Below are 25761 nucleotides of genomic sequence, written 5' to 3' on the forward strand. Positions count from 1 at the left end.
TTCCTATCAGAAAAGTTACTATTGAAGAAAATCCAAGCACTTTTACTGTCCTAAAAGGTGATGACCCCAGACAGCAATTTTTTGATTAATAATATTATTATAACATTGTAACAATGAGTAATAGTAGTATAACGTTATTATAATATTATCATTACAAAATGCTGTCTTGGACAGACACAAAAAAAAAAAAATAAAAAAAAAAACACACATCATTGTAAAATCAATACATTCATCGCTTAGCTCAGAATCTAAAATATGACATTTGAAAAAAATTAAAATTTTGAATTTTGACAAAAGGCGTAATAATTACGAAGATATGAAAAGTATTTTGAGTTAGAAATTCCTAAAAATGTATCTTTTTAAATCTAAGTTTTGAAAATGTAATTAAATATTCCTCATAAGTTTGTCTATTTTTATCAAAAAAAAAAATGACAATAAGCAGATCAAATTAAATTTTTATGAGCGTTTGAAGTTCATATTTTTACAAAAATTTGTTGTTGTTCAAAAAAGAATAACGTAGGTACATGACAAACAAAAGGGTCAAACAAAACATTAAAAATTTAAAACAAGGCTATATAAGTAAATACGTAAATAGGTTATATATGAATTACTTTATTCACAATAATATCTTAAAATATACTTAGTAATATCATAGGCTGACTGACCGTTTTCGTTCAGAATCGTTTTTCTTATACAATGCTATTATATCATTGAATTCAAATTTAACACTATCCACTTGTAACCTACTGTACAGCAGAGTGACATCCAACTACCCACTTTTTAATATTACAAATGTACAACTGTACGTCTGTACAGTAATGATTAATATACACCAATATGTCTTGCAGGTGCATCGAGTGTGGCCCGCATATAGAACTGCAGCTACAGCACGATAGAATATGAATCGGACAGAAATGGCATGTGTGAAGTGTAAATTCCACCCGAAGTAAACTGGTAAAATTAAGGTATATGGTAAATTCCGCCCGGGAATATATCTAGATAAAATATTGTACATTATTGACAAAAAATAAAGAAAATTTGTATCACGTTTCCGACTGTATCACAATCATGCGGGTTAAAATGGACCGTTTTTTAAGGTCTATATATTTAGTATTTTAGTATTTTAGTATTTAGTATTTTTATATCATATAAATAATTATATTTACTGTCTGCTGGAGGGAATAAAATCATTTTCGATTACTTCAACCCTCATTGAAAATTAAACTTACGGGACAGACGTGACAAAATAATATTTTTATTATATTTCCCTATTAATATGTTTTGGAGGATACGTTGGTATAGTAGTATACGTAATGTATTGATGCATCCTTCTCTACTTGTCAATCTATTTAGGTGCATAACAAATATTTCAAAAATTACTATCTTATTGGTAGTATTGTAATACTATTTTTAAGTATAAAATTGTATTACAGTTAATATTGCATGATTTAAAATAATTATTATTATAAGATATCCTTTTTAAAATAATTGAATCTATTACTCATTAGGTTAGAGTGTAGTGTATTAAGGAATGGTGTTAGGCATCTTATATGTTCTATATATATCTTGACTGTGTCAATGTGTGAGTCAGTGGCGGATCCAGGGTTTAATTTTGGGAGTGGCATGGGGAGAGGGGGCAAAAGTACAAAATGTTGCAAAATTGGCTAAACACAGTGTAAAATAAAGGAAAACTACGGCGATTGGGGGGGGGGGGGGGAGAATGCCCCTTTTGCCCTCCCCCTGGATGCGCCATTGTTGTGACTTATGAAGTCAAGAGAAGTAAATTAAATTAAAGTTAGTTTATTGCGTAGGTAATCTGTTTTTCTGGTACACCGATGCACGACACTTATACGTAGGTATATTTGAAATAATATTATTACACAGTGCCGTTGTTTAGGGTCATGTTTTTCATGTTTCTATACATGTATGTAGGTAGTAAAAAATGTGTGCATATTATGGACAGTGCAAAACCTTCCAGATGTACAGTTTTTTTTTAGGTACCTGTAAATCTCATACTCTGCCAGGTAAATAAAACAGGTAAAATTTGGGTTCATATAAACTCCGCCAAAGAAAATCAAATAACAGTATACAATTAATATAGTACACCAATTCTTAGGAAACAAAAATTCATAATTTTATAGTTTTATAATAGTTAAGTATGCGTATATGCCAAAAAATATATAAAACTTAAACATAAAAATAATAATTGCCGGAACAAATCATACAAATTGTAATAATCAGTATTAAATTAAAAAATCATGATGGATAATATTGTAATAATCAAAAAATATTTATAGGTGTGTTATACTATGACATATGTTATAACTTGTAATATTTTAAACTGTAAACTAAAATTATGTTAAACAATTTGTAGATATTCTAACTATTAAATCTAATAAAAATCCATTATTATAACTATTTATAGTGTCCTCTATACACCATAATTTTTTATTCATTTTGAATTTTTGAGTTTACTTAGTTGAGATATATTATTTAGTTTAAGATAAGTAAGGCCTTAACGCTGGTGGAGTTTCCATATACCCATTACAGGTAAGAGAATAAAACTGGTGGGTTTTATATTATACCTTTTCATTATTTTTTGATCCAACCGGAAGTCTGACCCGGTAGTTTCTTCGAACCGAAATTCCTACCTTTATATGGTTTGCACGAGGCGTTTGCGGCGCCGGCGAACAGTTTTTTTTGTTTGGTAGGTAGTTTTTGACCTTTGGTCATCAGGTATGCGACAACAAGACGCCGAATTTTGAATTGTTGTCGGAAATCAATAATACATGGACCGGTTTTAAGGGTCTTTATATTCGAGTTTTAAACTGCATGTGCTGTATCGATCGAATTATATAGACTATCCGAAAAATAAACCAGGAAAATTATAAGAAATATTAAAAACCATATTAATAATAACTAATAATACCACCATATGATGTATGTGAATATCTAACTGAAGACAGCAAAATGACACACGAAGAGATTTTGTTTCTGTGCGATTTACACACAACACACTATAGGTTCATATAAACATAATTCGACACGATCAAATTTTTGTTTTATTACATAAAAACTACCATGGCTAAAAGTGTCAATGGAGTAGCTAAATAGTTATTAAACAAATTCTAAGCCTGATCTAAATAATATATATAATTATTCAAATATTATATCGACCAAAGTATGCTACGCTAAAAAAGTAATATGTACGTTTTGTGTGTCGGGATATTTATTACAGTTTGGTATGTTACAATATTAGGCATTACAATGGATTTAAATATTTAATATCCGGTCTCTTTGAATTACTTAAAAATAAATCATTGTAGATAAATATTGTAATTTTGATTATTGTTTTATTTTTATTTATTCACTAATTTATAACTTTTTTAAAGTACGATAATTGGCTATCATAATTAATAATTTTAAAAATACATATTATTATCTGCAAGCGGCAATAACGTCGTGATCTCGAATTTTCTACTGATGAAAACCGATGGGCAATATACTATACAAAATATAATTATAAAATATAGGTAATGTAATAAAAATATATAATTTAATATTATAATGCGTAAAGCAACAAAAATTATGTCATCTATTAAAAATTGGTTTAATGCAAACTCTCTGGAAATAAATTTTAATAAAACATGTTATATTCCTTTTTCCTTATCAAAAGTTAAAAGTCTTGAAATTTATGCACCCATTAAAATACACGATGACAATATTATGATGGGTTTTATAATCGTAACTATATAATTAGTGTAAGAGGTGCAGAATCAGTGAAGTATCTGGGGATCATGATTGATAAGTTTTTAAAATGGAATTTTCATTTTGATTCAGCGGTTAAAAAATTAAGAAATATGTTTGGTAGGTTTAAACTTTCAAACATTAAATAATATTTTATCACCCAACTATATGAAAATGGTTTTCTGTGCAATTGCACAGGCAGTATACACATACGGAATTTGTGTATGGGGTAGTACCTTCATTAAATATTTAGGTTTTCTCAGAACTACTATAAAATCATTACTAAGGATAGCCTTTAAGAAAGCCTTTCATTCGAATTCTGACATACTATATAATACTTATGATATATTAAATTTGGGGAAATCTCATGCAAAAGAAGTACTTACAAATATATATTTTTATAAATTTGAAAGTGTCAGTTTCAATCATAATATTATTCTAATCCTCAAACTATATACAATGTTTTTAGATTAAATAAATATAATACTGAATTTGGGAAAAAAGACCCCTTTAATATTAATATAGGTATTCATTTATGCACGAAGAACGATATAGATTAAATAATTTTTATTTTATAATAATTATGAACATTATAAAAAGTATATTCAAGTGCCACCATCCTCCACCCGGGCATGGCAGATACATACGGGTGCCCAAATCAAAAATTCTGCCAAAACAAACACACACGTGTTTCTCCCCTTACCAATAAAAAAAACCTACAAACAAAACAAAAAATAGCTAATGGCCTTAGTTACCGGGCTCAAGTTCAATAAAAAAAAAAAATTTTGTTAAGTATACGTTGAAATCTTGTTTATAAAATTGTACATACATTTGTACCGTACTTAAATATTGTCCCTGTCTTATAATATATTATTTAGTTATTACTTATTTGTTTGTTCAAACTTAATTTGAATAGTTTGATAAGAATTATTAAGAGGACGTTATACCTGCATGTGTTGTTTCCGTCTTACAAGTGCGTAACATAGCAAAGTTTACGCTCGGCAGAACACGTGTAGCTCCGTTAGTATAAAAATTAGAGCGATTGACCTCTTATAAAATCTAAAGGTAAAATTATTATCTAGGCGACCTCATGGGCTTTTTATTATATTTTAATTTTAACGCGAGTTATGAGTATTTTAAAATCGTAAATTTTTTATACATCTTAAAATACTCATAACTCGCTTTAAAATTAAAATATACTAAAAAGCCGATGTGGTTGCCTAGATAATAATTTTACCTTTAGATTTTATAAGAGGTCAATCGCTCTAATTTTTATACTAACGGAGCTACACGTGTTCTGCTGAGCGTAAACTTTGCTATGTTACGCACTTGTAAGACGGAGACAACACATGCGGGTATAACGTCCTCTGAATGTAGTTGTCTTAAAATTGTAAACAAACTTTTAAAATAAGAATTGTTGTCTCCTTTAAAAGCCTAGGTTTTTGGAGACAATCATTTAAATAATTTTTATTTGTATGATGTATGTATATTTTTTCCTAAAATGCAATAAAGTTATTATTATTATTATTATTGAATAAAACTCTTTTAAGATCGCAATTAGGTTAGGTATGGTATGTAGATTTAGTCAATGTCAGACTATATATAATCTTCTGTACTAGTGGTTTTTAACCTTTCTAATAATTCGGTACACGCCTTCTTCATACTTTATAGGTATTAAGTATATTAATATATATTAAATATTAAACGTAGACTTTCCACTTTTAATAGATTTATGCGGCACTCTTTAAATACGCTAGCGGCACACTGGATGAAAACCATTGGCCTATAATACTATAAGTACGTTATATATAGCACGTGTAGGCATAGGAAGATTTATTTTAACACATTTAAATATCCGTTTTCACATTTACTGAGTATAGATAATAAATATATTTTTATGATTTAATTCATTGACATGATTTATACATATACATATAGTTCAACTTTATATTTGATACTAACCTGAAAACGTATTATTTATAATCATAAATTATATTTTTACTGGGACCTTATACCTTATAATGTACATCCTCGCCGATTGATACATAGTTGCGACACCGTTATTATAATACAGACATACAGTAGGTATTTTCAGAAACATGAATAAACTTTTCGTTTTTAAATCTAAAGCGATCTTCGTTTTGCATTTCTATAAGTTGTGTGATAGCACTATTTAATGACTGTGGAAATGTTGGGTAATCTTTTCGACGTAAATCATACATACTTTTTCGAACCCGACCTATCTTATTTTCAATTAGTTTGAACTTGAAATGTCGGGGTAAATATGGAAAAGTTCAGGTCCCTAAATAATATGCACTAATTGTATCAATCTCATGTTACAAGAATAAACGTGCGGAATCGCATTCGTTACATGGCAACGTCGCATTCGAATACAATACGGAGTTGGGTCGAAAAAAAAAGGTAATATAGAACAATGAACGTGCGGAATCGTGTTATACCCATACCTACACTATACGAAATACGTGTATGGACAGACCGAGCTATGAATGATACTCAGTCAACGGGGCACCAAAGATATTAAGTGTCGTAACGTAAAAGAAAAAGAAGAAGAATATTGTTATGGGTAGAATACTAGAATCCGATTTCGTACGATTTCCCTTTTTATTTTATTATATTGGGACTTATGTTCTCTGTAGGTGTGTATCAGGGGTGCACACTATTCGACGTACTATAGCGTCCCGAGTTCGTGTCGAACGCTCAACCAGTGTTGGGAACCACTTGCAAAGGCGGCTTATAAAACGAAACACGGGGTGCAGCTCGCCAATCGCCATTCTTGTGCTAACCGTGCCATTAGCTTTACAATTTCTCACGCCCGCAGCTGACTTAGTTACGACCGTTTTGAGTTTATTAGTAACACGGTAGATGAACTAGTAATTAACAAAAGTGAAGCACACATAATATTATATACATATACAGGGTGTATCTTATGTCATTGTACGCGGGGTTTTTTAACGATTATGGATCGATGATATAAAATTTCGTTAAAACAAAAAAAAACGTGTTTCTCTATTTTTAACAGGAAATTTTTTTATAACAATTTTTAAATTTTTAAACACGCAGGTGTACCAATAGCAAAATCAACTTTATTTTTCAAATGGTAACTAATATATCTTTTAATGGATTCTGGTAAAGCTTTTTTTCTGAAAATTTTGATAGTCAAATCATCAATTTTGGTTCGCTAGTTTATTAACTATGGGCCTCTAAAGTTTAGTAAAATATGCATTAATACTTTTAATTGAAATAATTGGTATAGGTTTAATTTACAAGAGCTAAATAATTTTTTCTTGTAACTACCTATTTATACACTTAAGTAGTTTAATCAGTAATCTAATGACACTCTCTCTCTCAAAAAAAACATAAACATAATAGTTGGCAAACATAGTTCATTATTTTTATTTTAACATACAATTATCAAAATCTGTATTAATATTTTAATTTGTTATTATAGGTAATCGTATTAAAATCATATTAAAATCATAATACCTATAAGATCATAGCCTATACCCTATATATTATACCCAATAGGCAATAGGTAATTAAGGCTAGTGAAAGAAAACCATTTTTAAGGGATTGGATTTAGGAAATATTCTATTTCCCAAATCCATTGTGAGTGATGTGTGACTGTGTGTATATAGTGACTGATCGTTAATATGTGTAAGTTCCCCGAACACTTTATGCTAAGATTCTTGGAAATCCGTCACGTACCTACATACGCGCAGACTATATTTTGATATCTAAAGAGTTTCAATATGAAAGTCCCAAAATGTGGAAACATATTTTAATTCCTTATTCTCTTTTCTAAGTTATGTAGGAAATGGATTTTTGAATTTTTATATTGTTTAATTAGTACCTATAGTACCTACGTACCAAATCAATATTTTATTTTTTTCGAAATTCCCCTTTACTTTATTGATAATAATAAAATTAATTTCCTACATAATCTAGAAAAGAGAATAAAGAATTCAAATATTTTTTTAAAATTAAAATTGGTCTTCTGAAAGTATAATTTTTTTTCTTCCACTTATTGGTTTAAATGCCCGAAAAAACGAACCGTTTCTAACTGCCTTAATGATTGTGAACTGTGTATTAAATTGTATTATTATACAGTAAAGACAATATAGAATATAGTCATATTAAGACAAGAAAAGGTTTAGAAAATGTAATTAACTTCTAACTAAAATACAAAATGTTTTTATATTTATAGTGGTTACAAACTATTTAAGGATAATTTCTGCTTTGAATTCAAGTTCGGGACAGTTTAACCTTATCTGACTAACCCAAGACTATTATAGTTATTAAATATGTAACTAATTTAGAGGAGAGACTAAACAATAATGTTGAAATTGTAAATTAAGGAACACCTTATTGTATGTGTTAAATGACAAAAAAAAATTCCATTTTTGGGGGGCAATATTAGTAATATTTTCGATTCATACTTCCCGGGCTGAAAAAAATCGCCAATCCACTCCTGCTCATAGTTAATGTGTGTTTACCAGCGTCTGTATACGAAAATAATAAGTAATTAGTAAATACTTTTAAAAAAAGAATACTCATTGCGTGAGTTGTATATTTTATTGGTATTACAACATATAATATTTATTGTCAGTTTACAACATTTGAAGTTATATCTTATAATAATTGGGTATACTCAATTATACTACAATATTAATGGTTGATGTTAGATATATTTGCAGTTCAAGGGTCGGTTTGATTCATATTTCCCGGCCGAAAAATAGCCCCTGGGCCTCTATACTTGTTATTTCTGATTCAATTGTCAATGATGGTAACGCAAAACACCATTATTGGTCCGTAGTTTACCTTAAATATTTTTTGTAATTATTAATACAAAATCCGACTAATTTATGAAAATAATATACATTTTTGAGCCACATATAATAATTAAATTTTAAAATTTATAATATAAATTTATTTATTTTTTGTTACAATAAATACACAATAATAATATATCAATATTAATTTGTCGCACTGGGCAACAAGATACACTATTGTCTCACCCTAAATACGTTTCTGGTTATGTTGTTACCGACTTCTAGCTACGACGACAGATTTAGTAGGTATCTAATAACCTATAAGCCTGTAGAAGCTACGGAAAAAGAGCTATTCAGTAGCGGAAGATATTATTGCGGCACAACTGGCCTTGCTGTTCTCACTATCTAGATTTTCTAAACTGTTTCATATAGAACAGCACCGGAGTAACAGGCCATCTACAAGCAAGAATATGATATAAGAGATAAAACATAATATCGATTCGTTCACGTATATTAATTTGCTTTGGACAGTAAACTTTCCGACAACTGTTTAGCGGAGACTTCCAATTTACCGCCTCTAATCGGAAAAAGACTTTAGTGTTAAATTTGAATTCAATGATATAATATCATTGTATAAGAAAAAATATTTTGAGCGAAGACGGTCAGTCAGCCTATGATATTACTAAGTATATTTGATGATATTATTGTGAATAAAGTTATTTATGTATAACCTATTTACGTGGTACCTTGTTTTACATTTTCAATCCTTACATATAAAAGTTCAACATTTTATAAATTGATGACTACAAAATAATTATTAAATTTCAAATTTGATAACTTTTGTCAAAATTTGAACTTTAAATACTAATTTAAAAAATATGTGCCTATGTATTTTTAATATTTTACAACAGTTATTGAAACAATATATCAGGAGCCTTAGGTATATTAAATTTTCATGTTTTTTGGCTCGACAAACAAAATTTGATTGATTTTTGTTGAAAAATAAACTAAAAAAATTGAAATTTAGCTAGAGATAAGCTTATGATAATATTATTACTAAGTATATATTTGATGATATTATTGTAAATTTGTATTTGATACATTTTGTCAAAAATTAAACTTTAAATGCTTATAAAAAAATTGTGCCTACGTATTTTTAATATTTTTCAACTGTTATTGAAACAATATATCAGGAGCCTTGTATTAAATATTCACGATTTTTTACCCAACAAATAAAACTTTATTGATATTCATAGAAAAAAAACTAGAAAAAATTAAAAACTGACAATTTCCGTAAACAGCTCAAAAAGAGTCAAAATATTTTCAAAATATTATGGTGTATATAAAATAAAAATATAAACAATTGAAATTTTCATGTATCTACGTTATTCGTTTTTGAATTACAACAAAATAACAAAATCGCTACATGAGAAATCGATTGAATATCCAATCTTGTAAAAATATGTACTTCAAACGCTCATACAAATTAAATTTGATCTGCTTATAGTAATTTTTTTTGATGGACAAACCTTGAGGAATCTTGTATTACATTTTCAAATTTTGGATTTGAATGTGCACATTTTTCTGAATTTCTAACTCAAAATAATTCGCATATTTTCGTGAATTTTACGTATTTTGTCAATATTTAAACTTTAAATGCTTATAAAAAAAATTGTGATTACGAATTTTTAATATTTTTCATCTGTCTTTGAAACAATATATTAGGAACCTTCTATTAAATTTTCAAGCATTTTTACTATCAAATAAAATTTTATAGAATAAAAAACTGAAAAAAAATGGAAACTGAAAATGTCTGTAAACAGCTCAATATAAGTCAAAATATGGTTATGGTGAATAGAAAATGCTAATTTGAACATTCAGTGAACATTTCATGTATCTACGGTCAGTTGTTTTAGAGTTACACTAAAAACCAAAATCAATTTTGTCAAAAATCAATTTTGCGTAAAAATTCCCGTTTGTCCTTAATTTTTCTTTTGTTTTTCACTGCGGTTTTTGAAGACTACTGGAAACTTTACTTTTTACTCCCCCCAAGTTACAACTAGTTTCACTTTACTATCAGAAAAGATACTGTTGAAGAAAATCCAAGCACTTTTACTGTGATAAAAGGTGATGACACACAATGAAAACACACATCTTTGTATAATCAATTCATTCATCGCTCCGATCAGATTCTATATTCTTTTTGTTAAAACAATACTGAGTAATTATTATAAAAAAAAAATTTATAAATAATGGCAAATATCGTATATGTAAATTCGTTTGAATATTTAAAGTCGATTTTTCGAATAAAAAATAAAAGTACAGCATACTTATACAAATCAAATGCAACGCACTACGGCACCAAGTCGTTTGTATTTATGTTTAATTGTTTAAAGCCATAAATAGTCACCAAATTAATTATTTAATTACTTATAAATTATAACTAACTTTTCGCATAATGACGTGTGTTTACACCTTCCGGCTTCCGTACAACAAATGCATAACTTCTTTCAAGCATCGCTTGTAAGTAACCAGCGTATATTATCGAACCCGATATGATTTTATGTTACCTGATTAGGTATATACATAATGTATTGTGATACTATTGATTATGAACACGGTGATTCGTTGCTATTATGTATTGTTATCCTTATCTACTTGTTAATCTATACAGGTAGGTAGGTAACAAATATTTTTAAAAAAAACATCTTATTGGTGCCGAAACACTGTTATCGATTCATAATAATTGTAATTCTATTTTATATATATTGTACTACATTTTTATATGATTGCATGATTTAAAAACTTAAATACAATATCATTAAAATATATCCTTTTTCAAATAATTAAATGTATTATGTTGAAGAGTAGATACTAAAGTTATGTTAGGTATCAGTGCCGTAGTCAGGGGGGGGGACTGAGGGCGCGTGCCCTCTCCCCCGAATTTGCTTAGAATTTGTTTTGGCTTGTTTTATATTATATTATATGTTTGATAAAAATTAAAAGTTAAGGTTGTCAAAAGCGAACCATTTTGAAAGGGTTGTATTTAGGAAATATTCTACATCCATAAACCGTTTGGGCGAATCGACTCAAATTATAGTCTGTTTGGGCGAATAGATATATACCGTTTGGGTGAGGGTCAATTCAACTAAAACTATCGTTTGGGCGAGGGTTTATTCTACCAAAGCTTCCGTTTGAAGCTTTTTGTTAATAAGGTTTAAATAGGTTTATAAGTTAATTAATCATGTATTGTATAGTACCTAATGTACATAATTATTCATATATTGGTATAGGTAGATATAGCTATATTATTATATAGTAATCCACAGTAGAAAAATAATAATTAAAATAACACGTCACATAATATTATAATAAGGTTTCAATTGGTTTATAAATATATTAATTTATATATTGTATAGTAATATACGATTTTTAGTTTAATACTTTTTAATAACATTCGTACAACGTACCTACCACAATTAAGTATAATAGTATATACACAGCACATCACATAGCACACTGCAGTGTTATTACTTATTAGTTATTATTTAGGTATACAACTTGTACAGAATGACTGAATCATCATCTGGTTTTTAAGTAAAAATAATTCTACTCACCCAAACGGTACAAATGATACTCGCCCAAACAGACTATTTATTTTTCGGTAAAAATGATTACCTTTGCCCAAACGACCATCCCCCGACTATTTGTATAGTGACTGATCATTAGCGTGTGTGAGTTCTCTGAAGCTTTATGTAATAATTAAGATAAACTATGGCTAAGATTTTTAGAAATCAGTAACGTATGTACGCGCAGTCACACGTCACTATATATTCGAACAAAAAATGAAATGTTTTGTTTACAACACATATTGATATAATGATATATTAATATACTTATATTAATGAATACATTAACCTATGGTTTACAATAATATTAATATATTGTTATATTAAATATTGGCACCATAGTTGTTAAAATAAATATATAGTCATAAAAAGAGTAGATACACTTTATGAATAAAGGGGTCATAATTAGATATTCTAGCATCAAAAAAGCTAGAAAATGCCCCCCCCCCCCCCCACAAACAATTTTTTTCTGGCGAAGGCACTTTTAAGTATGTTATATGGCTTATATATTTTGATTGCATCATTGTGTAACTCATGAGATTATGTAATTAGGTATGTAAATAAAATTAAAATTTGGATATCGTTATTATTTTGTTATTGTCACACCAGTGCACCGCCGTCCGCCAGTCATAAATACGAGATGTATGCGTATTTATAAGAACCAAATTAAAAAATATGAGTTCTCATTAGTTATTGTAAGACTTAATAGTCAGAATTTAGTCTTTGTTTAAATAAAACGACGATTGAGTACAATTTAATATAATCCCATAATGGGATTCCCATTATCAAATTGATTAAAATGCCTATTATATTATAACTAATTTTTTCCGATAAAAACATTCATCTAAAACTGAGCGCGACGTTTAAGAGGGTATATGAAATTATATGTAGTAAATAATAATATTATTATCCCACAGAATATGTGAAATTTCACATATTCTGTGATTATACCGTCTCGTTTTATTGTGCATACATAGTATAGGGTCGTGTTTTCGTGTTTCTACTTTCTAAAAAGGAATGTACCCATTAAAATTGTATGCAGGTGGTCGTGTCTGTCCAAACTGCACCGGATGTACGGTATTTTGAAATTCTGACCTTGGGATTATTTAGGCATTAGTGACGGCCTGACAAGTATTTTGTAGTTTTTGTCATGTGGTCAATGGATATGCGACAACGAGATGCCAATTTTTGATTTGTTGTGTTATTCACATATTTGTAGTTCAAAATTTGACGAAATTCATCAAATTCGCTAAAATTTAAAATTGTTATTTGATATACCTATTTATTATTTTAACTTAAAAAATGTTAATATTTTTTAGCATAGGCTTACAAATTTAATGAAAAGTTAATGATTAGTATGTAGTTTATTTTGAAACTTTACAAAATATAAGCACCAAAATATTTTTATACCGTTTAATTAATAAAAATAAATAAATAAATTCTTATGGTTATTTATAACCATAAGCTGAAAATAGTGTTGAGGCGGTAAAAAGTCACATGACGCGATTTCGTCCCACAATTTTTCGAGGTTGTACCCTCCTTAAAAAGTTTTACTTCAAAAATGTCGATAAGAAAGTCAAATTAAATTTTATGAGCGTTTGGCGTTCAAATTTTTACAACATTGGATATTCACTCGATTTCTCAAGTATAGATAATATATTCTTATTTTGCTGTTAATCAAAAATTAATAACCATAGACATCTGAAATTTATATCATATCTTTACTTTACTAATTCCTAAACTTGATAAAATGTTCAAAATATTTTGTTTGTTTTCGAGCTGTTAACAGACATTTTAAATTTTAAATTTTTTTAGTTTTTATCTTCAAAATTTCATTAAAATTTTATTCGTTATGTCAAAAAGCTTGAAAATTTAATACAAGTATTCTGTAACCAAAAAATATAAAACACAGGTTTTTTTATAGTTATTTTATGTTCAAATTTGACAAACCTTTACCGCTCAGAATCCTTTTTCGTATACAATGATATTTATCATTGAATTTAAACTTATTACTATCCATTATACAGTGACCCAGTTTTAACAAACTGTACAGCAGAGCTACATCCATTTGCTCACTTTTTTTATATTATATCCAAGTAGTGTTTCGGTGTTACAGAAAATGTATTTGTTTAATGCAGTGCATAGCTTTTTTTAAACTAATTTATCACTAGCTTATTTTAAAATCGAAATTGAAATTTTCAGCATTAAATTTAATTGTTTTACAATGCAATTAAAATATGAATATAATTTATGGTGTTAGGTTTATAAGTGTACAATAATAATTTTACTATCATAATATTTTATTTGTATACAGTACCAATGGTAAACCAATATATTATTATAATGAGTTAATCAAACATACCCATAATGTACCATAGTTAGGGGTCCTCGCTACTGCCGTCAATTTTAGCTCAAAGGACCTAAAGTTTTGATAAATAATTAAAGTTAGTTTACGTTGTCTGATCTTTATTCTGAAAAAAACATTTGTAATTGTCTATAGATCGTACAGAACACTTTGTAAAAATTAAATCTTATATTATTCTGAACTGTAATTTACTAAAAACTGTCTAAATGTTGCCCCTTAAATAATAGCTGTAGCGAGGCCCCTTCACAAAATTAATAATAATATCATTAGTGGCCAAAATAAATGTATTAATAGACACGTGGTATTTCCGTTCTTTCGTGACTGTACACAGTACTAAAAGTGCAGCAGACGACGGTTTCTTAGAATAGGTCAGTGTTTGGAAAGAACGTCGTTCATGAACATTCGTTTACGCGTTCACGTTCATATTTAGTGAACGATACGTGAACGTCATTCGTTATTTTCAAATAGAACTTGAACGTGAACGACGTTAATATATTTAATGAATTTGAACAATTTTTAAGACGTTCAAATTTATTTATTATTTAATAAATATTGATTGATATATTATGATATATAATATATTACGAATTATAAAAATAAAACACTTGAAATTCCAGTGAGCACGCCTGGACATGAAACAACAATAATATTATGATTTCCACGATGTTGTATTCGTATTTAAACGATATATACAAATAAAATAAATTAACGACGAAATGAACGCATTCATATTTTCAAAGAACGTGAATGAATTAATTTTTTTAGTGAACGGAACGTACGTTGGAATAGGTATTTACTATATTGAGCATAATCATGGAAATTCCAGGCTACGCCACTGCTTACAGGGCTAATTCAGAGACTGGAACCTTTTGAATATATCGGTATCGGTTCTGGTTAAATAAAAAAAATTTATTTATTATTTATTATTTTTTCTCCAAAAATAAAATAACTGTACCGGTTCGTTTCTGGTTTTTTAATAAAAAAAAAATAAAGGTAGGTATCGGTTTTAAATAATGTTGGTACCGGTTCTAGATAATTTAGATACCGAAAAGTACCTACAATAATTAAAAATACCTATCCCCGTATTACGGGTTTAATTAATAGTATGAGAAATATAAGAAATTTCATATAATCATATATAGTTTATACACAAAACAGTAATACCATTAAATTATGATAAATTAAATAATTTTAGTTTTGAACCTAGAAGAACCTATTTTATTTAAGTTTGGTTCTGGTACTTTAATTATTAAAATAAAGGTTTCGGTTCCTGTTCCGGTTCTTAATATTTTAAAGGTTTCAGTTCCACTCCCTAGGCTACAGACCAAAAACAAAGAAAATAGGTTTAAAATAATACATTATACTCTTACTAACCATAATATCAAAGTCTGCTATTTAGATTTTTTATATAATGGTTGTAACTTGTAAAATAGTATATTGTAATAATAAGGCAATTATTTAGTTTGTAAGAATAATCTATATACTTATCTAAAAATGGTGTGAAAAATGTATAGTAATTCATCAATTGAGAACGAATGGGTTGATTTGGCTCAAATTGTTTATGTATATTTGGTAGTACTGAGAATAGGTCTATTTTTTAAACCCCTAGGTCCAACCCCAAGGAGGTGCTCAAACGGGGATTTTGAGATTTACTGAGAAAAATGTTGTTTATAAATGGTTGCTTTTGGTTATAGGGGAAATTATTAGTAGAAATTAGTATTTATTTATTATTGGTTACCATTGGTTATTCAAAAAGATCAGGTACAAGTATGCATCAGATCGAATTTTTGAACATTGATTACCATGGTAGATGAATTTCACTTTGTCCGTGATCAGACATAGTCGGATTGCCTACCAGGATGGCTGAATTGCACTTACTGCAGCGAGTTACACCTAAAAGGAGTTAAACAATCATATTTTTTTTAAGATTTATAATTTTTTACGGGCAACAAAGTGCTCGGGATCACCTAGCAATATATACAATAAAAAGGTAATAAAGTTGAAGTTATAACAAAACAATGTTATTTATGATTTTGAAATTGATGATAGGTGGTGTGCCCGGCAAAGCCCCCTAAAATGTAGCCTTTAAAGTTAAGTCTATATAATCAATGACGATTGACTAGGCTTACATTTCATAAACAAATGATTATATGAACCTAAAATGACGATAAAAAAAAAACCTTAGATACGTATTTTTAAGATTTTTAGGTTTATGAATAATTTATGAGGAATCTTGTATAGGAATCTTATACACTTTTAAAACATAAGTTTGAAAATTGAAACTGTATACATTTGTTTTGATTAACTTAAAAGTTTGTGTATTACAAAATAACAAGATAATTTTTTCTAAAATAATTTTTACTGTTGCATAAAAATGTTATTCCTTAATGTTTTTTTTAGTTTTTCAAATCATTTTTAAAAGCAATATTTTTATACTTTTGCTCCAGAGTACAAACTATATCCAATTTTGTGCCAGAAACCTTCTTCAAAGTAGTTTATAAGAACAATTTATCTACTACATTCATTGGAGCGCTATGAATCTAAAACATTATTATTATATTTACATTATGTTATTATCCATGTAGATTGTTCATTGTACAATAAATTTGTAACTCATATGTATAGGTACTATAGTTTTAATTTCCATGTTTAAGAAAAAAATAAGAATTTTTAATTATAATTTTTAAATATGATAGGAGTTACTGTTACCTATGTTGAAAGCTCCTCTGATTATTATTGTTGATAAAATATTCGGCAACATTCCACCTGAAATTTTGAAATGTTGACTTTGCGCTACAGCCTACAGCAGTTTCCTACATTTAGGCTACATCAATATGCCGTATCCGTATATTGTGCTTCCACCGGTTGCTTTACTTTAAATAATTTTAAACCTTTTATTTATCTTAATTATTTTATTTATCTACAACTTTCAACTACCTGTTGAATTACATTTTAAAATATGTAAAAAAGCACAAATTTTATCAAAATAACAATATTTGTTTTTGGGCAGTCCAAAATAGAGCGTCTAGCTTTTTGTCACGCATGCACCGAAAGTTTAGTTTTCGATGACGGTTAAGCGTTGGAAAGCGACCTTTTTCTGTCCAGAGGGTGGTAAAGTGGAAATTCCCAAAAGTGCTGGGCGCGCATATCATGCGTACCTATCCCCCTGACACAATCAGGACACTGAAATTTGTACCACGGTCCTTACAAAACATAAACTTTTGGTTACATCTTATATTAATATTATAACCTCCATGCATGACGCTTAAAATAAATAAAACCAAATCGTTTCTTTTGAAATATATTGATTATGCATAATATTCTGGTTGTTGCATAGATCCCTGCATTACCTTTGCCGTGATAAATGAAAGCAGAGGCGTGACAACAAATACCTAGTATGAGTGAGGCGTGTGCAGGCACGGAGCTAGAATTTGTGGGGCAAATATTTTTTTTACATGGGCTAAGGTTTTTTCAACAAACACTGAGGTTAATAAATAAAAAATAAATATTTTCGTATCATATAACATAATTTAGCTATTAGCTATATAGTACACAAGTTTTTATATTGTATGCCTTAAAAGTCTAAACAGATATATATATATATATATATATATATATAATATGTACAAAATTTTGAATAGTTAACATTTTTTGAAGAATAATGTCAAATATTTTTTATACACCTTATGTAAGAAAATGTTTAATCACAGACCTTCAACAACTATATTCATAATTAATAATGATGTAAAAAATTATAATTTCTTTATGACTTCAATATTACATACTTTTGTGAATGAATAATTATGTTTCTTTTACTTACCTACATTTCATAAATATAAACTAAATTAATTGTGTTTAGTAATGAAAGTATACGAAAGTATTTCCTTTTTTAATCTGCAAGGCTTGAAACCGATATTTGATACCGATTTTGAATAACGTTAAAAACGGAAATCGATACCGAAACCAAAAACAAAATCGAAAATAACTAATACTGGTAATCAAAACCAAAATCGAAATCGGAAAACTTCAAAACCGGTATTCAAAACCAAAAACGAAATCAGAAAAAATAAATACCGATATTGGATACTGAATTGAATACCGGTTTAAACCGTTAAAACCCGAAACCGAAAACAAAATCGAAAAAAATAAATACCGGTAATCAAAATCGAAAAATATAAAAACCGGTATTCAAAACCAAAAACGAAATCAGAAAATATAAATACCCTTATCCAAAACCAAAACCAAAATTGGTAAACATATTTACGGTTTTAAGAATAATGTTTTATCACTTTATTATATCGTACATATTTTTTAGTGGTGGGACTGGTGAAGGGGCTGAACTGTTCTCGGGGGGGGGGGGGGGGGGGTAGAGCCCCACCTTGCCTCCCTTGACACCGCGCCTGCTCGTGCAGGAAGGCAATTTCAGTCTTAGGCAAAATGCGGACATTGCCGGGGTATGGTCAAATTGCACTTATTTTAGTTGAACTGCACTTAGATTTAAAAAAGGTAATGGTCGAACTGCACTCGAGTAAAAAGCAGGTAGTGGTCGAACTACACTTGGGCTCAAAAAAGGTATTTCAACAAAAATATCATGCATTTGAAGGGGTTAAACGTTTATAAAACACTCATTTCCCTTTCCACTTACAGGCTTAGGACTGACAATGATTTTAATCATGGTTAAAAATGATTGTTTTTTACATACTATTTTCCATTATGTTAATATAATATTATATAATATTCATATATTAAATCATCAAATATTATTATAAATTTTTTTTTAAAAATAATTTTTATAATTTGTTGTAGTAATAATATACATATATTTTTTTTATTCTTTTTTAAATTGTCAAATATTATTATAATAATACATTTGAACGTCCATAGTGACCTTAAATTTTAACTCCTTTTTTTTAACTAGTGCAGTTCGAACACTATCTGCTTTTGACCCGTGTGCATTCGACCATTACCTTTTTTGAAACCAAGTGCAATTATTCGACCATTTATTTTGAGGTAATAAGTGCAATTCGACTATCCCGCCTCACCCGCGGCTCGTTCCGCACACGTCACCCACGACTGAAATAGTTCACTTCCCGCCCTTGTCACACAATATTCTATTATATCATTATTCGATTCTTCAAATACTAGTGGTGCTGGGTGACATATATCCCAATATAGAGCCATTAAATTGTACTGGATCGATCAATTTGAATTCAGATAATTTTTTTTTAATATTTAACCCACTGACATAATAATATCTGTGTCTATAGTCTATTCACAATGAGATCATTACTCGACGGCGACCAGTTTTCGTCCGGCGGCGGTCAGACATATGGTCAGACGCTGTCCCCACTACGGCAACGCATCAGACGCTGCCACAGAACAAAGCCTCGCCCATGCGCACAACTTGGCCGCCGAGTAATGATCTCATTGTGAATAGACTATAGTACTAACTATATGTTTGAAACATACCAGAAAACTGATTATTAATTTTTGATTTTTACTGGGGCTGCATAAACAATATGTTTGCACCATCACCTAACTTAACCTAACCTACAAAGTTGTCACATTGGTACAATTCTGTATTTCTGTATATACTATACCAAATACGGACGTGTTCAACCTGAGCACGCACGTTGTTATACAGCTATAAAGGACAACCGGTCAATGTGGCGCCGAAAACATTAACTGTTGTAAAATTGGAACACTAAAGAAAAATAAGAAGAGAAAACATATTTTTATGGGTAGAGATCGATTTCGTACGGTTTTATCTTTTTATATTAATGCACTTAAAATACTTATTGTGGTTTATGTTCCTGGTACGCACGTATCAGTGGTGTATTGTTCCACCTCGATGTATAGTGTCCTGAGTTCGTGTGCCTATAGTAATACGATACATTCTACGCTCAACTGGTGGTAGGAAATATAACTACAGACTACGGCGTCCGCCGCCACTAACGTGCCTTATAAAAAGGAACGCAGAGCGTGGATCGTCATTCGTGTGTTAACCGATCCACATTTACGATTTTTCTCAACCGTTTTGCTCGCGATCGTTTTGTCTCTATTCCGTCCGTTTAATTCAGTTTTTTTTTCTTACAGTTCGTTTTAGCTGATTTTCTCGATAAACCCAAAACAGTATGGATAGATATATTATGGAAAATATATTCATTTTGCTTATCATCATCTCCTCCGTGGCGGTAAACTCGAGTATACCAGAAGAAGAGGCACACGAAAGTATGTTATTTTTAGTTATAATTAATCGATATATAATTTAGATGTATTTTTGATTTTTTTTTGACTTTAAAACGACATAGGTACCTCATCGCCAAATCCCTCAAATTGTATACTAATAATATTATGAACCACTGTACAATTTTACTTAAACTCTGTATTATGAAAACTCTATAGGTATCTATTATTATGATGATACAGTTTAATTATAAAATGGTCGTTTTGCAGTTATAATACATTTTTTATATGAGTAGAGATATAACAGGTTCCTATTAAAAAAATAAGAATAAAATCTCTAAAAACCCCACCCTTACAACAATAGTAAAATTTAAAAAATGGTTCTTATAATATTCTAATATTATTTTAGTACTAATTATTATTTATTAATAAATGAGCAATAACGCCAATCATTAACAGAAGGAATTTAGTATTTATCATTATACCTACAGGCTACAATGTATACAACATAATTTTAAATAAATATATTACCTATACATATAAGTATATATTTTTAATAGGTACCTACTTCAAATTTTTATTACTACAAATAGTATAATATTCCTATAATGTAATACGATATTTGTATTCCTATGTGTTGCAGTCTTGCGTTTTCAGAAATTAATATGCCCTCCAGTTGGAGAAACAAACGAATTTGAGTTAACGACTTTACAAACTACGACGAAAATGTTCGGATGCGCCTTCCTGGGACTCCACAAGCCAAGTAGCCCTGTACCAATGTTTCATTTGTGGGTAGAAGATCCACAAATCGTGATAGACAACAGTATAGACATGGGTGGAGGTTGTCGCCGCACGCATCGTACGTATAACGAATCATTATTGTATCATAAATGCACAAAGGGGGTGGACGCCGGATGGGTTAGGTGCGCTGCCTCTGTGGCTACATGAAAGCTCTCCCCGGCTAAAACTATGGGCATAATATTATCATACATTATATTATTATTATTCTATGAATTACTTGTATAGTTGTTTCTACTGAAATGTACTATAAACGCACAATTATCCTCGTCTGTTGTGACAGTTTTTGAAAGTACTACTATTAATATGCATATACACAGAATACAATGTTTATTTCACAGATTTGTATTGTAAATTACATGAATGTGTATGTTTGTGTGTTTTACATTGCTGTGTTAAAGGATGGGGCATTTTTCACGGGGCGTCACAGCTTTATAAAACTTTGGGTTGTACGGCTCAATATAAAACCAACTATAAATAATTTTAAACAAAATTAACTATAATATTATGAATTATGATCGTCATTCTGTAGTTAGTTAGTTTGTATGATAATATTATCACATTGGCTTGCGCTTTGCACACGTATTATTTGATATTTCTATACTATATTAATACTAGGTACCTACTACCTACTATACTAGGGAGAATAGTATACATTATATTACAATTCAGAATCATTGTACAATTAATCACGGGTGTAATGGTGTATGTATATCAGCCCCTCACATCAAATGTTGGCCCCCCGTACTAAATGTTTTGGGGGCCCTATACAAAACTGCAAATAAAACACAACCCATTACAAGCGATATGAGTGCCCCATACACGATTTCTAGGTAATCAATGGATAACCCACAGCTTAAAATAACAAAGTAACTTAATATAATACGCATATAATATTATTATAATATGCATTTATATTATAAAATAATATTTTATATAAAATAAGTATTCCTATCAAAATTTCAAAAATTACAAATTAATTTCAACAGGTAACTAAAATAGCCGGGTCTCTTTACTTAAGGGTCCTACACCCCCCCCCCCCCCTTGCGGGAACCCTGTATTTATATTATATTATGTATTATGACATCTGTTAAACATGATAATAATTCAAATTCGTCCAATGACATATTGTACCTACCCATAATCATTTTAAGGGTAATACTAAAAGTAAATGATAAACAAATAAACTAATCAGATAGATAATATAAAACTATGTACTATTTTTAGTGTTGTTTTGTAAATCACTTGTGCTTTGTTTTGATGTTTATTTTAACAATAATCAAATAAAAAAGTGGAATATTGGTTGTACCTACCTGTGTAGTTTCAATTTCAACATATGTCATATACGTGGTAAGGTAAGGGGGGGAGGTGCTTAAAAATGTATGCACCTGAGCACCTAATTGCCCCTAACATGGCTCTGTTTTGATACATATCTGATATTATCCGTAATATGAAATCTCTATAAAATCCAATTGAAACTGACCTTGCTGGTAGAAAAAGTCTCATTGTCAAAGTCCATGTAACTATTATATTATATAATATTTGTGTTATTAAAGATAATTTATTAAAACAGTCATCATTCAATACATACAATTGCAACAGACCACTAAAATATTTGGGCCCATGTACTTCAGGCACGACCCCCCCCCCCACGTGCGTGGCTATGCTTACATAATATAAAACCAGGCCGGTAATAAAAGGTACGCCTAATGTACACTCACGCAAACAAATATTACTTGTGTCAACAAAAATTATTCCCGAGCAAAAAAATTCATCATACTCTTGTATATTTTGTTCTGTCGGTGTGTTCTATCAGAAATGGACCACTTCATGTTCAAGTGTTTGTCAAGATTTGTACCAACTGATAAAATCGAATATCAAAACAACTGGTTGTATACATCACTACAGGAATATAGTGCAGCTGATCAATGTAAAAATGTAACCACAAAGAAAACCTACAGATGTGCCGTGAGTATACTATATGTTTATGTTTTATTTTATATTTTATATTATTGCATTCAACTGATGGAGGGGGACACACGTGATTGAGGATCATTCTTATTTCTTATACACAATATACATATAGGTTTTTCGTTTTTACGTGAGTGGTTGGTGATATACTTAATACTTATTATTAGTGTACTAAGATCATTAATATAAAAAATTGTATTTTTAAAAAAGTAGTTTACTGTAATAATTAAAAACGAATTATAGGTCTAATGCGCAAATATTATAATCGTAGAAATAGGTATTGCTAGCAAACGATAATTAATCACCAACTCACCCCTCTCAACATAATTGAACGTATAATTTTGCATACCTACCTATTCAAATTATTGAGGCCCTCGTGTTGTATACAGGGTGTTACAGGAAAACCTGAAAAATGAAAATAATTTTGTTTTAATCAACATTTTTTAATTTTATTCTATCATTTACTGGCAGTTGCGTTACACATATAGTATAACATTCTTATTTTTTATTCTAAATGCTAAAAAGTAAAAATAAAAATTTTAAACATGATATACATTTTTTTGAAAAATTTTAAACAGACAACTTGTAATTCTAGGTTATCGAAAAATGTCGATTTGTAAAAAAATGTATTTAAAGCTGTTGGAGCACACCGTATTTTTTGTAGTTCTAGACCAATAAGCGGAAGATTAGTTTATGTACTTCCTGATGTCCAATCATTATTTTAAAAATATGTATGAACTCATCATCTCCTCTTCTAGGTTATGTAGGAAACAGATTTTTGATTTTTGTATTCAATGAGGCTTAAAAATATGTCAAAATTTAAAAAAATTATGAAAAATTTTTATTTTATACACTTACATTCAGTTTTAAAACATTAATTATTTTTCCTACATAACCTAGTAAAGGAGATGATGAGTTTATACATATTTTTAAAATAATAATTGGACATCGGGAAGTACATAAACTAATCTTCCGCTTATAGCTATTTTGTACCGATTTTAACGGTTTTTTTACGATAAGACGATAATGGCCCAGATAATGGATTACACACAATAAGGTTCATTTACTACTGACACAATAAAAAATATTTGCCAATAATATTTTTGCACAATCTCCTAAATTGTACTACTTAAAATATTCTATGCTCCAACAGCCTTAAACCTCATATACCTAGTTTATTTTTGAAACAATTTTCAAATATCATTATTTTTGTTAAGTTGAGTTAATCCAGTCGTATAAAGCATTTTAAATTAAAAAAGTTTTACATTAAGTTAAACATAACATCTAATAATCAATGAACACAAAACAATTACTTTCCTTGGGCTTTTAAAAATAAATTAATATTGAACCAAAAAAATCATTAAAGTGAACTATAGTTATCAGTGGTTTAACTGATTGTTATTCATCGCGGATTTTTTTACACAATAACACTCGTATATTAATTTAAAACTTAGTGTGAAATCTGAAGATCTAAAACTAAATGTCATCGACAATTGTTGATGGAGATTAAGGATGGATTTCAGTGTACCTATAATGATAATAATATATATTATATAAGTTATGGTTAATTCATTTTATTTTTTTCTATATGTCTTTTTCCGGTCTGCGCACAGATGTACCATGTGGTTAACGATATCGAAATGGATATTAGATCAATCCGGATGGTAATTAGTAAGCCTGTAACAGAAGAGAAATTTGATATAAGCCAGTGCGAAGGATTATCGGCTCTTTTGGGACGGGAAGATCTGCCAATGCTCCCCAAGGGCATGCGATATTGGCCGGACGGATCCATGCTCCTATTTTTATTAGGAAGAGCGCCAAACTCCCGCAACTTCACCCAATTCGATTACTAATTTTCTTCTAGAGGAGCCAGGCCAGGATAACGGCACCATGAAAGAGCTTCTACAAAAATAGAAATTAAATGTACACTCTCAGGTCACCCGGAGCTTCATATATTATTTATGTGTATGTATATATGTATATATATTTATTATTTATGTACATATATACTTTGCTATGGAAAGTAGCCTCTGGCTTTCTGAGAGTTCTGTAAATATTTGAAAAATAATAAAAGTTACTCGTTTTCAAACTGTTAAGACCAGTCGTGGTCGTCCAACTGAAGCTACACGAACAAAATCTCATTATAGTGTAGATGATTTTTTTCGTAAATTAATAATGACTATAATAATAATAGCTAAGATAAGATAGTTACAAGATAGAATATGATTTTTTTTTAATTTCAAAAACATAATAGTTAAATAATTGTTTTATACTA

General features: G+C 29.3%; 1 protein-coding gene across 1 annotated transcript; it reads left to right on the forward strand.

The window, feature by feature from the left end:
• The first annotated feature begins 909 nt into the window (after positions 1–909).
• On the forward strand, positions 910–25761 carry LOC132937435 (uncharacterized). The gene is made up of 5 exons (XM_061004253.1): positions 910–965; positions 20628–20762; positions 21361–21576; positions 23332–23483; positions 25100–25761. Exons 2-5 carry the CDS (start codon positions 20666–20668, stop codon positions 25337–25339), a joined length of 705 nt encoding a protein of 234 aa, XP_060860236.1. The 5' UTR covers positions 910–965; positions 20628–20665; the 3' UTR covers positions 25340–25761.

This window comes from Metopolophium dirhodum, chromosome 1, assembly GCF_019925205.1.
Source record: "Metopolophium dirhodum isolate CAU chromosome 1, ASM1992520v1, whole genome shotgun sequence".
NCBI lineage: Eukaryota > Metazoa > Arthropoda > Insecta > Hemiptera > Aphididae > Metopolophium > Metopolophium dirhodum.

Coding starts and splice junctions, on each gene's coding strand:
- LOC132937435 (XM_061004253.1), top strand. CDS start 20,666: ATGGATAGATATATTATGGAAAATATATTCATTTTGCTTATCATCATC. Junction 21,577..23,331: donor AGGTTGTCGCCGCACGCATC/GTACGTATAACG, acceptor GTGTTCTATCAG/AAATGGACCACTTCATGTTC. Junction 23,484..25,099: donor AGAAAACCTACAGATGTGCC/GTGAGTATACTA, acceptor GTCTGCGCACAG/ATGTACCATGTGGTTAACGA.